Source organism: Chinchilla lanigera, unplaced genomic scaffold (genome assembly GCF_000276665.1).
Source record: "Chinchilla lanigera isolate Chin_1 unplaced genomic scaffold, ChiLan1.0 scaffold00002, whole genome shotgun sequence".
Classification (NCBI taxonomy): Eukaryota; Metazoa; Chordata; class Mammalia; order Rodentia; family Chinchillidae; genus Chinchilla; species Chinchilla lanigera.
Genome location: NW_004955403.1, coordinates 51153229 through 51167610, shown reverse-complemented (window position 1 = coordinate 51167610; position 14382 = coordinate 51153229). Strand labels below are relative to the sequence as shown.

General features: G+C 41.6%; 1 protein-coding gene across 1 annotated transcript in view; it reads left to right on the top strand.

The window, feature by feature from the left end:
• Nucleotides 1-14382, top strand: part of Ints9 (integrator complex subunit 9) — an 88013-nt gene that overhangs the window by 31820 nt on the left and 41811 nt on the right. Inside the window, exons 4-6 of the mRNA XM_005373781.2 lie at nt 1372-1434; nt 3286-3425; nt 5203-5289. Coding sequence (XP_005373838.1) covers nt 1372-1434; nt 3286-3425; nt 5203-5289 — 290 coding nt within the window. The remainder of the gene's footprint in view (nt 1-1371; nt 1435-3285; nt 3426-5202; nt 5290-14382) is intronic.

Genomic DNA, 14382 nt, shown 5'->3' with positions numbered 1-14382 from the left:
CTCAGGCCTTTTCATTTTGGTGTACTCTGGTGTAGTTTCAGCTGCCAGTGTCTGTGTGGCTTTGCCTGAGAGTTTGTTCTGACACTGCACATTTTGCCAGGGTTGGTAAGTAACTATTCGAGTCATCTTTCAATAGGGAAACTCTGAGGTGTACATTCTATACCATTCTCAGAGTTTCCCATGAGGGTAAAATCCAGTTGCCCAAAATGAAGTATGGTGTAGTGACATCCATTATTCCCACCTTCTTTTCTGTGTATCCCTTCCTCATTTGCATAGGAAACACTAGAGAAACAGTACCTCCCATATGAACTTGCTCTCAAACGTTTTTGTCAGAGTCAGCCTTGGGGAGAATCCTGACTAAGGTCCATTTAATATGATAAGTCATGGGCTACATGGGAAGTTATACTATAGTCTGTTTGTTTACATATATGCTTTTTTTTCTTTTGAATAAGTATATTTGGTTTATAATTACAAATAAAGTATGTTCTGTAAGGACAAGCATTCATTCATGATGGTAGCGGCTATTTAATCCAAACTTCCTACTCTTTTTTTTTTAATTTTAAAGAGAAAAAAACAATTGCAAAACAATAGGAGGGTAACAATGGTTAATACACTGCATATTGTTATCTTTAAATTAGTTATTTATATTACAAGAGATAGGCATTTAATTGTCCAAAGAATATTAGCAAAAACCTTTCTTTTCAATGAACTAAGAGAAATTAGTAGTATAGCTATCTTAACTACTTTCTCCTTCCTTCTTTTCTCCTTTCCCCCTTCCCAGTTTCTCTTTTAAACATTTTCTTTCCATTTTACATCTTTTGTACATTTTGGATTTTATTTAATCTTTCAGCTTCTCACACTCATGCCCCTACTCTTGAGCCTCCCTCCTTACTTCACTTCCCTCTCCCCTTAGCAGGCAGAAAAAAAAGCTTTTGAGTAATTTGTGTAGGGCTGTGACTCCCAACCTCATTGCATAGCAGAATCACTGTAGGTGCTTGACATAAACAGAGACTGCATTCCCTCATCCCTAGTTTGATTGCCTAGATATTAGATAGGGCCCAGCAAGCTTTGATTTAATCACTGTCCCCAGATAATTCTGATATTGCTGCTCTGGCCTTCATAATCATTACTTGGAAACCATTGGATCATGGATTATAGAAGCAGCATGTGTCCTTCCTTAAAAAGGCATCAAGAAATATGCATTTGAATCCTGAGTCTGCCAACAAGCAGCATTTTTACCTCAATAAGACACTCAGCCTCCCTGAGCCCAATAACCTACCACCTCTGAGGTACGGTTTACAGGTTTTACTTCTTTGTTCTTGTAACTATTGGATATCTCTTACTAATGTGATCTTCCTTTGTGTCTTGTAGGAGTTAAAGGAATGCTCAGGTCATGTGTTCGTGGATTCTGTGCCTGAATTTTGTTTACCAGAGGTAAGGTGAAAGTGAATCTTACTGTAGAAACTATGCATATTGTGTAATCTCTCACAGTGAAGTCAAGAAATGATTTTAAGGGGCTTAGCTTCCTATTTTCAAATTGAAATGAATTTGTTATTCCTGGCACAATTGTTTCACAGCTGAAACATCATTTAGGAGCTTTTTATATCGTCTGTAAATCGTTTAAGTCATTCTGTTCTTATTTCTAGCTCTTTCTGTAATCCCCAGTAATGTTTTTCGGACATAGTTTTGAGCAAGGTAAGGAAATAACTTAAGCCTTTTGGTTTTATAATTATAATACCTTTGTGCTTAGATTAGCCATACGTTTCCCACTCTTGCTTACAGTAGGTAATTGAAGATTGCTGTTATTCAACCAGTGCCTATAAACTGTAAAAATTCTTGCTGACTTAAAATATATTGAATATTGCTTGAAATTTGTGGTATCTGGGCTGAGTCATGGCTATCTGATGCTTACATATTGTTGCAGTGAGATTTTTATTGGGATTTTAGAATAGTTTCATCTCAGTTTCCATTAGTTTTAAAGGAAGGTAACCTCAGCTGACAGGCCTAATCCCCAGAGCAGCCTGCGTGGGGCTCTCAACAGACAGATGAATATAGGGGAGCCAGTGGCTTCTCTGGGGTTCTTAGGAAATCAATAAGAAGTTACCATGTTCCTCTTGCCACAAGTCCAGCAGATTCCAGTGCCTGGAGAAAGCAGTTTGCACCACAACTTCCCTTACTTTGATTCTCTCTTCCTTCCACTCTTCCCGTTTCTATACTTTGAAACTCTGTTGTTAAACTTTCTCTCTGTTTGAAGTATATGTATGTGCCCTTTGTGGGTGCCAGCACAGAAGAAAAACAGAGAAGGACATTGTAATTGAAGATGGCAGATAAGGGAGGGAATTGGAGATGTAGTGGTAAGGATGAAGGTGCAGGGAGAGAGTTGTGGAGAATCTTGACAATCTCCCCTGTTGCTGTCATCTACATTTGTCACTTAGGAACTGGTGGGACAGTTCTTGTCTGTGCAGAGATTGTTAATCCCACATGCCACATTTATTTCCAGGGCGCCAACTACAACCTTCAATTTATGGACAACAATGCGGGACACAAAGAGGTGCTCGGAGGACTTTCTGATTTGCCCCATGGAGCACTCAACATTTAAATTAGATGATTACCATGTCATGACTTACCTTTTGCTGAGCTAAAGTGGTATTGATATATAAAGTTCTAAAGCTATAGAAGGCTCTTCAAGCCAGAGTATATAGCACAAACGAGTAATAGTTATTATTTGAAGGTAGAGCCCGGCCATTGTAGGACAGGGAAAACATAGCAATGTAGTAGAAGCAGGAGAGAGATACTGACTACAGTCTGGTTTCCACTGGCTTATGGACAGGCTCAGCTGAACTAACCCCTGACCTTATGAAATTTATAATCTAGTCCAGCTATCTTAAATATCTTTGTATACTCTAAAGTCTACACTGTAAACTGCGTACATGGTCTCGCACAATCTAGGAAGTAATCAATAAATTCTGATTATTTAACTCATTAATTTTTATTGGATTCCACTGAGTGCAAGTAAATAAATATATAACTTGTGAATATATACAGGAACTCTTCTAGTAAAATCAGAGTGCTGCTGGTGGACCACCCTTGTTAATCCTGTGTTGCTACTTAATGTCCTTATTAGCAAAAGCCTCCAGTGAGAAAGTGGAAGGTTGGTGGGAAAGGCCTCATTACTCTGAAATGGTAAAAAACCATTTCTCTGCATTCTGACAGCATCATTTTCACTCACTTGGTGTTGATCTGTGTGCTCTACCCAGAGACGTCTCGTCCCCTCTTTCTTTGCAGACCGAGCTAATAGACCTGTCCACCGTGGATGTAATTCTCATCTCTAACTATCACTGCATGATGGCATTGCCCTACATCACCGAGCACACAGGATTCACAGGCACGGTGTATGCCACGGAGCCCACTGTCCAGATTGGCAGGTGAGAGTGTGATGCTTTGCCTACTGGGATGTGCCTGCAGCTCCTCCCTCAGTAGAGACTAGCTGGTTACTTCCTTCTGGGGCAGATAGCTGACTCTAGGTAAAGGGCTGTTCACTGGAAATGCCTGGATACTGATGCTGTGGGTGGTCTTGTTATTTTGTTGTAATGTAAACTGAAGGACATTCACAGAGACCGCTCCTTTGCAGATGGTACCAACTAGAGGAGGTAAAGTTTGGGAAGATGCTACAAAGATGCAAGGCAGAGAGCCTCAGAAGAAAACGTTTTATTACTTTGCTTTCAAGATATTCCTTTTTATGGTTTACCGCAAACTCTAGAGATAGTTTGTAGAAACTAGGCAGTAGATAAATAGGTGCTTAAGTTGTCCCTGCTGGTGACAGGGAAACATCATACTCAAAGGAGTAAGAACGTATAGTCTTTGACTCTGAAAAGATTCTACTGTCCCTTTCCCTGCCCCAGCCAGGCTTTGGTGACATAGATGAATGCTGAAAGTAACCACAGCATCATTTAGCGAGAAAAATAATTATGTGAAGGAAATTACCTTAGAAAAAATATCTCTTAAATTATTACTTTGAAATAAATCTACAAATATAATTTAAAATTGTCAGGACCTAAAATATAGGATCTAGACTCTGAGTTTGGATTCTGGCATTGTACAAGATGGAATGATTAGAATGAAACCATCTGTTTAGTGTGCGAAACCATTCTACCTGCGCTGTGTGCAGAAAGCCATAAGGGATCCGAGGAGGGGCCATTATAGAAAGTAAGATGCTCGGTGACAGATCACTTCCAGGGATGGAGAAGCTAAAATGATAGACTGTAGTCTGAAGAAGTGAGAGCGTGAGTGTGGATGCCCTCAGACTGTTCTTATGAAAGCTATAGCCAGAACAACGGTGAGCCTGGGTCCCAGCTCATGGGACCCTGGAACTGGTACTACTTCTCCAAGATCAGAGGAAGCGATGGCAGCATGGAGACACCTCTGCACCCAGCACTCCAGGAGGCTGAGGCAGGAGGATTATAAGCTGGAGCCCAGCCTGCGCAAGACTCTTTCAAAATAAAAATTAAAATGCTGGGGAAGCAGCTCAGTGCAGACTTCCTAAGTTAAACACTGCCCCCACCTGCCTGCCCACCAAAAAAGAGATGTTAGGATTAAGTAAAAATGAAAGTGAGATGAAGTTGTTCAGTCATTAGATGCTTGTGCATGTATAGCTTGGCATTATCTGTACATTAATATGAAGGGGATTTAAGTCAGTGTGAATCATCTACATTCAATTATGAGGAAGACATTGAAAACATATTGCTAGCTTTTTGGTCCGGGAGTTCTCACAGTTCTCTGTGCCATGAATGCTGAGTGTGTGCACCCTCAGCCCAGCCAAGAGCATTGTTTGTTAGGTGCCCTCAACCGCAGTTCTGTCCGTTTCATATTGTCATTTAAAAAAAAAAAATTGGCCCCACCCCTGCTACCGCCAGAATTGATACTTCACATTTAAAAACTTCTCCTTTAGTAACGTAAAGGCCAGAATCCTAGAATGACTTAAAATAGGCTTATATAGTTAGTGTTGAGAGACAAAAAACAAGCAAGGCTTGTAGGTTGAATTGTTTTGGTTTTAAGTGTTTAAGATAAGTTCACCAAGAAGGCTGGGTTTTTGTCTAGCTCAAAGTGAATGATGTCTGAGTGGAATGGGGGGTAGTGGGCAAGTCCGTTTCTCCTGGCAAGGTGTTTTTCTAATAATTTTTCACATCTGTTATTTAAACTCAGGCTTCTCATGGAAGAGCTGGTGAATTTCATTGAAAGAGTGCCAAAGGCTCAGTCTGCCTCCTTGTGGAAGAATAAGGACATACAGCGGTGAGGAACAGCCCTCTTCCTATTGACTGTAGAGCTGTTTGCTTTGTAAAACAGTCTCAACCGATTTCTTGTTTTATGCCTCATCACTGACCTTGTTCGCATTAAACAGTCTCCCCAGCATATGAAAGGATTATGTTTGGATCACCCAATACGGTTTTGTGCTAGGTAGAGGAGTTTTTCAGTAACCTTTGGCTCCATGTTTGAGGTACTCAGAATTGAGTAGAAAACCCAGTGATTCAATAGGTCAGTCACAGCCTTGCGTGGCCTTTCCTATGAATATTTGACCACTGTGCTGTTGGCAGTGAGAAAATGAAGAACTCTCGCTGCTTAAGGAAGCTGAGGGTGACAGCTCTTAGGTGACAATTAAGGTGGACCTGGAGCAAGTACAGGACTTTGCCAGGCAGAAATGATCAGGGAGAAGGGTCCACGCATGGTGTTATGGGACAGAGAATATTTGGTCCCATTGAGAAGTTCCGTGTGGGTTAGCACAGGCAGAGAAGAGGTGCAAGATGAAAGTTGAAGGGTAAATTGGAGTGAAATCATGTGGACTGTTACGTGAGACATGACTTTTACACCGAGAGTGCAGTCTGCCAGCAGAGGTCCATAAGGAGAGTAACATGATCACATTTGTTGTGGGGAAAGGAACTCTAGGAGCAGCTGGAGGATGGATAGGAATGCAGAGACGGGAGCAGGGAGACCAGCAGTGGGGCTGCTTGAGAAACCCAGGCCGATGGCCTGAGGCAGAAGGAGTGAGCATGAAGAGGACTGCTTCAGAGAAGAGAATTGTAGGAAGTGCTTAGAAAGATTGCAGAGAAGTAATCGTGGAGGTAAGAGGAGAGCTGAGCGTGGTATCCCACACTCAAAGGGAGTTTCTGAAATCATGAGCTTGCCAGTGGTCTGAGAGGTAACTTCATGTTCAGTGAAGATGGGGCCGGGGACATAGCTCAGTGTCACGGCGCCTGCCTGGCAAGAACAAGGTCCTGAGTTCAATTCCCAGTACCAAAAAAAAGTACAGTGTAGATGAGGCCCCAGCTATGGAAATTGGAAGACCTTGACAGTCCCCAGAGAGCTGAGCATGTAAGAAATGAAGTAGATATACCTTAGAGGGAGCAGGAGGCACCTTGACGCTTCATATTCTCTTATTTCAGCAGGAAACGGAGGACACAAGTCAGTCTTGGTTCATTTCCTCTAACTTCGACAACTACTGCCTTCACCTCCCTCCCTATACCACAACACACCAGGCTTTCCGGTCCTAGCATGGAGAGCCTGGTGTTAAAACCATCCCTTGACGTCCTAGGGAGTTCGCATTCCTACCCAAGTCCACTTTTTTCCAATTATCTTGCAACTGACTTCTCTTTCCCTCTAGATCAATGATAATGGTAGCCATCTGCAGATCTCAACTTTTAGACTGTCTTAGTTTTTGCCTATCTTGTTTCTACAAGAATGTGTTTATGTAGCTGGAGGAATATGCTTTGTTTCTCTGTCGTGCCTGTTGGAGCACCTGAGCCTGTGTATCCCCTCTGTGTTCCTTGGAATGCACATGACTTATTTTACTTTGCTTTTGTGGCACTGGATGTGTGTCAAACACTATTCTAAATATGTTACTTATGTAATCCTAAAACAACTCTGAGGTGAGTAGTGGTGTTCCTTCCATTTCACAGGAGAGAAAAATGGCACAGAGAGGTTTAGTAACTTGCCCAAGTCCCCCAGCAGGATCTGGCTTCAAACCCTGACACTTGCTTATGTGGCTGCAGAGTCCGTGCACCGCACCCTGTGCTGGGCCATCCTTTGTGCACACCTGTGCAGTAGCGTGTGATCCACTTCTCACGTGAGTGGGAGGGAAAGTGCGTTTTTGCACATTCTCCCATCTTTTATTTTACAGATCTTCTGGGTTTCCTTGTTTGGGGATTTTGTATACAGGGCCTTCACCTCATGAAATGGTTTTGCAAGATACGCTTAACAGAGTCCTGTATGCCTGCCTTGATCTGATTGCTCTCCCAGCGCAGTAGCCAGTCCGTCCCCTCTACTTGTGGCATTCTCACTCTCAGCTCTCTTCTCCTACACTTGCCATGCTGCCCTCCCTCTTTTCTCGCCCTCTTCCTCTCCCTGTCCCCTGCCCCTGGGCCATAGAAGATGCCAGTTCCTTGCATCTCCTTCCTTAGAAACTTTAGGACTTGTTTTCTTTCCTTCTTGCCCTGTAGAACACTTTTGCTGTGGCTTCCCTTACTTCCTCTTTTTAAATTTATACCCTAAATGTTTTGCCGCAAATAGTTTTGGCACACCAGAAATGGTACTCAGATGTCAGGATTTCCTGACTTCCCAAACCCTGGGCCAAGTCTTAGGAAGTCCCGAGTTCTTATTTGCCTCTTCTGTGACCTTGGACAAAGTCCTTGGCAGTTGTTCACTGCCTCGCATCTTTTGTACAATATACCAAAATAACTGACTCGCAAAAAAAGATGCCATCACATATACTGTAAGAGAAAATGTGCTTGGAACCTGAAGGAGGAGAGGATTAGCATGGGGCCTGAAAAGTATTTCATAAGATGCTTAGTAAACCTTTTTAAAAACATGGTCATTGAAAGGCTGAGGATATAGCTTAGCAGCACAAGCACCTGCCTGGAAAACACAAGGCCCTGAGTTCAATTCCTAGTACCTACCAAAAAATAAAAAGTAAAAATAAAAATAAAAACATGGTAATTGAACTAAAACCTTGAATTTCCATCTCACTACCTTCTTGGAAAAAATTAGAAACCAAGAGTTAACTTGGTAGAGAAACAAGGAAAATAACACACACCCCTGGCAAAGACTGGCTTTCTTTTTGACCCTGGTCAGGTATTTTATTTTGACCTTTGAGCGTGAGATGAGCCTTAGTTATTGAAAAGAGAAAGGGGATATTCTAATTATTGAAGAGAATATGTAATGTGTTGGACATACCGAGAAAGCTGTGTCCTTTTTGTCTCCTAGATAAACTCTGCATAAACACTAGAATTGGTACAAGAATTTGCAGAGCTATTTATTCATTAACTGACATCATATAAAAGGCTTCTTTTGAAATGTTTACCTAGAATTGGACAAGAGTTCTAAAAGTGCCTCATTTGGGCAACCTTGGTGCTGAAAGATGTGCATCGCCTTTAGGTTTCTGTCACCAGCCATTGCTGTCTCATTTCCCAAAGTACTGGAGTATACCCCACTGGGAAACAGATTTTTACTGTCTCGTTCGTTGAAATCTTCCCAAGTGAAATAGCCATATCTTATTTTTTCGTTCTTTTTTCTCCTTAATACCTGCACTTTCTCTGTCTAGTTCTACTTCAGAGGAACTCACCTTCTACAGATCATGACCACTGGAGAATGTTGAATACCAACTCTTCCTTTCTTTTCCCTAAAAAAGCTTGAAATCTGGATGTTTTACATGTGATTTTTTTCTAAATCTTTTTTTAAATGTTGGCTCAACTATTAAAATTGGGTATGATCCGAGCAAATCCTCAATGAGCTGGATTTGAGACTCAAGCCCCTGGTTTTACTTACACTTAAAACTTACACAAGCATTCTCAAAGTAGATCTTGGTCAAGTGCCTAGAATTAATGCGTCTTAGTACCCTGAGTTACTAGTAAGACCATCAACTAAAGAAAGCAATAAATTAAAAATTTTCAGACTCATTGTCAAAAGAATCTGACAAGTTCCCTTAAATCATTCGAAGTTAGTATAAATTAGCATTTGATTTATTGTTAGTCTGTATACTGAAAAAAACAATTCCTCTTACTTTTTGACAGTTGTATGACTCCCTGCCTTGGTTGACACTTCTCCTTGAGATTTATTTCACAGAAGTTAGCCATCCTTCTTCCTCATTTTGACACTGCAGTTTACACTCCTAGAAAAAGAGATGGATTTTGAAGGGAAGGAAAATCTTGCAATGTAATTTTTGAGTCTCTTGAGTTTCCCACACTCACTTCAAAGTTTTAAGTTTTTAATGAGGTTTTGGGGAAGGGTATTTAGGGTCTCATTGGGTAGTTTTAGATTTGCCTTGAACTCACTACATAACCCAGGCTGACCTTGATCTTGCAGTGATCCTCCTGCCTCAGCTTCCTAAGTACTGGTATTATAGGTGAGCGCCACCTTGCCCGGCTAATGAGGAATTTTAAAGCAAATATTTCACCTGGTAACCCAGCCCTCAAGTATTTTTTATATCAGGCTAGCATATTTTTATGAGTGGAATTCCAGAGTTTAAAATAAGGATACATCGTTACAATGTACTCAAAATCCTCTCCAAAGTTCTGAATTTAAAATGAAGGCTCATACCTTAAAGAAGACTAAGAAAATATGTGTTAAAGTTGGTGTTTCTCTGCTTTGACACTTTGTGGCTATTCATAGAAGAAGAAAATTTTAAAATATGAGCTTAGAATCCTGGCATGGTGACATCCCCCCCTAATCCCAACTCTGGGAAGCTCATGCAGGAGAATCACAAATTTAAGCCCATGTGAGCAACTTAGTAAATTAGTAAGACCTTGTCTCCAAATAAAAAGGGCTGGGTATAATGCTCAGTGCAAAAGCCCTAGGTTCAGTCTCTAGTACTGCCGAAAAAAAAAAAAGGTACAGACTTGGAAGTTGAATCGACTGGCTTTTAAATTTCAGATAAGTTTCTTAGTAACTATGGCAATTTATTTCTTGTAGGTTCTGTTTCTTCCTTTATAAAACAGTCCCTTCATAGGATTGTTGTGAGGACTAAGTGAATATGAGTGAAGTCTGTAAAAGTGACAGGCAGAGAGTAGATGCTCAATGAAAACTAGCATTCACCTCTTTAAAAGTAGAGTTGGCTTATAGGGCCTCCTTGTAGTGACCACGCACATGTACCTGCTGAGCCTAATTCATCTTCAGACCCCATCTCTCCTGATGAAAGCCAGGCAGTCAAAAGGAAGTTGTTTTCTTATCCACTGCTGCGCCCACTGTACTGTCATCCAGACCCGAAGACGCGGTCTCCTTTTCTGTAACATAAGAGAATTGAATTAAATTAGCTCCAAGTTCATTTATGCTGCAGTTTTATTTTTTATTTTTTGTTTTTTTTCCAGTACCAGGAATTGAACTCACGACCTTGAGCTTGCCAGGCAGGCGCTGTGCCGCTGAGCTATATCCCCAGCCCCTATGGTGCAGTTTTAAAAGGTGTCCAAGGGAGAGGCCCCTGAAGGCACGTCCTTGTAGAGCATAATACTTAAAGGGAGGCACAGCAGTTTGTTCAGCCTTGTGATCCCAGACATCGCTTAATCTCAGATAGGGCTGATCAGCCCCTAGGGACTGATGCCTGCTAACCAGCTCCTAGGATGTTGACTGACAAACAGAAACCCCTTTAATTACTTTGTACTGAGACATTTGGCTAGCTCACAATCTGTGGCTCATCTGTCTAGGACGCTGTGCTGTGCTTCACTTAGTAGATCATATTATAGATAAGAGGGTTTTTGATAACTACACAATTAAAGCAGAGATAGTTTAGGCATTCTCAAGACTTGTTCTGGTCATGCCTTGGTAGCCAAAGTGATTGCCTTTATTCTTGCTAGAGATAATTTGGTCTAAAATAAAAATCAGGGATTATAGTGCAGTTTCAGGTTAACATCTGCAAGTGATTGATTTTGAGGCTGCACCTTTGCTGTTTAGAGCATCTAACACATCCCTGTGCCACCCCTCCGGCATGTTATGTCATGTGACCTTTGCTGTAATGAGGGGGAAGCATCTCTTCTTATGCTCCTATTATACTCAGCTCTCATGTTGATTTTGTTCATTCGTTCGTTCAGCACTTAGATGTTTTATTTACCAGTGTTTTGTTTACCAGCTTTGAAGTGATCCCTGCAGCCTTAAAAGATACCTGATCTCCTGCTGCCAGTAGTCTGTGGGAAGAGGCAGCAGGGCTTTGGTGTCAGAGCACTGGACCAGACCTTTATGGACATTCAAGTATGATAAGAACAAAACAAAACAATGAAGTCTTGTAGAAAGTACTTATGAAAAATTTAGACTATGGGAACGTGAACTTGATAAATTAGAAAGCCAGAAAACACTAGTTCCCTCTGGGTTTCCTTATCCTGCTTATCCCAAATCAGCCAATAATCCTAATGGCTGTAAATGGCTCTGTAAATGCCTGTTATTACGACCTCAAGCATGAGGACAGTTTCGGAGGAAGCTAAGCTAGACAAGATGTTTGGAGGTAGAAGTAACAATAATGTGACCATCTAGGAAGAATAAAAATGGAAGTTAGCAAGAAAACCCTAAATATAAATATGAATTCAGAGTACTTTAGACTTACTTGTTGAGCATCCACCAAGCACCTGGCATTCTGATGGGCTGTAGAAAAATTCCCCCAAAAGTTTAAGACACAGTTCCTGTACTTAGGGAGGAAGTTGTTGGCACAGATTCTAAGGGGCTTAGCAGTTTGGGGAGGGTTTGAATGAGGTGAAAAAGGCTGTTCCGAACAAAGATGGGAACGGCCTGATTGAAAGGCTTTGCTACAACCAGCCAGTGCACACCAGGAAAGTGGGAAAGAGCTGGACTTTGAATCTTAGCATTAGACAAAAGAATAACAATTTTGTTCTTTTGAAAAAGCCAATAATATGTTTTACTGACCCCACAGTTAAGTTTCTGTCTAGCTAATGAAAATAATTTACCTAAATAATTTGTGAAATATAGTCATCCAACTTTTTTTTAAAGGGAACGTGTAGTATTTCCAAACAGGGAAATGACAAAGAATTGGCTTTAGATATATAAAATGCCAGAACAGCAAGAGCCCCAAAGAACGTAGGCAGAAGTGTTGGGGGGGATTAATACACAGTGAGAGTGCGTGTGTATGTACTTCTGTGATACACGTACATACTCAGGGCTGGCCTGTGTATCTGAATTCACCTCTCTGGATTCAACCAGCTGCTGATGGAAAATATGGGGGAAAAGTTATTCTGTACTGAATATGTACAGACTTTTTTTGGTCAGCAGTCCCTAAACAATATAGTATAATAGCTATTTACATAACATTTACATTGTGTTAGGTACTATGAGTAATTTAGAGATGATTTAAAGTATATGGGGAACACCAGGTACATTGCCGCAAGATTGTACTCCCAGGTACTCATGAGGTTGAAGCAGGAGAGTTGTTTGAGCCTGGGAGTTTGAGGCTAGCATAAGTTACATAGTGAGACCCTTTCTTGTAAAAAAGAAATTAAAATATAATAAAGTACACGGCTGACAGGGTAGGTTACAGTGGACCCTTGACTTATGAACTCAGTCTGTTCCCCAGTGCTGGTTGTAACTCATGCTGTTGATTGAGAGGGGCTCAGGCTCCTCCTCTGCACAGCCTTCGAAGTCTCTCCTGTGTACAGGCAGATCTCAGTGTCCTCCGAGAGATACTGGCCCAGGATTTCTCAGTCACCTACACAGGAAAGGATATTGTAACTTCCTTAGGTTAAATCTGTATCTGAAACCTTCTAGATGCACAAACGGCTGGTGTTCAGGTCATAACTCAAGACTTGGTCATCAGTTAAAACTAATATTCCAGTCATAACCCAAGTTACTCATATGTCAGGCTGGCTATCACTCAAGGGCCCACTGTCTATGCAAATACTACGCCATTTTATGTAAGGGACTTAGATTTTGGCATCCACAGCAGGTTCCTAGAGCCAGTACCCACAGATACTGAGAAGTGACTATATTTCTTCATACAACAAACTTATATATTTATGTATATTATTCATCAAGTACAGTCTTTGAGGAAGGTGTGTTACCCTCAGTATAAAAGTATAGAAGGAAAAAGGTTACATGAAGTGCTTAGTGTTGCAACTAAAAGAAGTAAAAGTCAACATTAAGTTGCATATAAAAAACAGCTGTTTCCTAAGTGTTCTGTACAATTAGAGTTTGTAAACTGTCCTCAAGGATACCTGAGAAAAGCACAGACTGAAAGTATTAAATCACTGCCTCTGCTCAGGAACACAATCATTGTAATTGACTCAAGCCTGGCCTGGCCAGCGTTCTCTCCCAGGCTTAGCTGAGAAGGAGCCCTTCTGAGGTTGGTAGCTTGGTTGTTGGGCTAAGACCTCCCTGAGGTGGTCATGTGTGGATCTGTGCATAGAGTATTTCATAATGTGGCAGAAATGCATCATATAACCTAGTTACTGAAGAGTCAGCCCGTTGCATTTGTTGTACCCTCCTCATTAGAACCAAGGAGAGCCCTACACGGGGGGCCGAACCCTGGTGGTGGATCACTGGGAGCTGTGTCCATACGACCTGCCATGCAGCCCAACACTGGGAAGCCAGATTTGGGACCAAGCTATTTGGGACCCCTTGGCTTTCCTTTTCAGCTCACTGTTGGGCTGCTGCCTGATTTTTTCAGCACCTCTCTGTGGTAGACCTACCCTCTCCCAACACTTGCCAGTGCAGTTCAGGTGAAGGTCATGCATTTACCATGCCTGCAGGTTCTTTCCTGGGCAGAGTGTGGCTTGTGTGGATTACTGTGCTCAGTGCAAGACATTACTGTATGAACCATAGGGTAGAATCAGATCAAAAGGTGCGTGTGGCTGTTTCAGTGTGCATTAGCAAATAAGTAAGAAACAGTGCAGCTTTGGTTTTTTTTTTTTTTTTCCAGTACCGGGAATGGAACTCACGACCTGTGCTTGCCAGGCAGGCACTGTGCCGCTGAGCTAAATCCCCAGTCCCTGAAACAATGCATCTTTAACAAGAATGTTCTCCCAACAGTGCTCTGCTCAACTGGTTGTCAAAAACCATCTCCCATGAATGTCTGTTTATAAAAAGCTTTCTCCAGTTTCTCTAGAACCTAAGTTCATGATTTCTAGGCCATTTACCCCAAAGTAAGCCAACCTGAAATATACCTGAATTTTTCACGAGCTTTTTACTTTGCTTGAGTAAATTGTTCCCCAGCCCAAAACACAGGAGTAATTTCTCTGGAAGTAGATTCTGAACTACTGACAAAGGTGATAGATACTCCTTGTTTGTGCTTCCCGCTCTCCCTGAGGCCCACAGCATTGCTTGCCTACTCTGTAGACTGAATATAAAATTGTTTAATCTCCAGCAAGAATGGAAATTCTAAAATGACCAAGTCCTCCCGTTGGG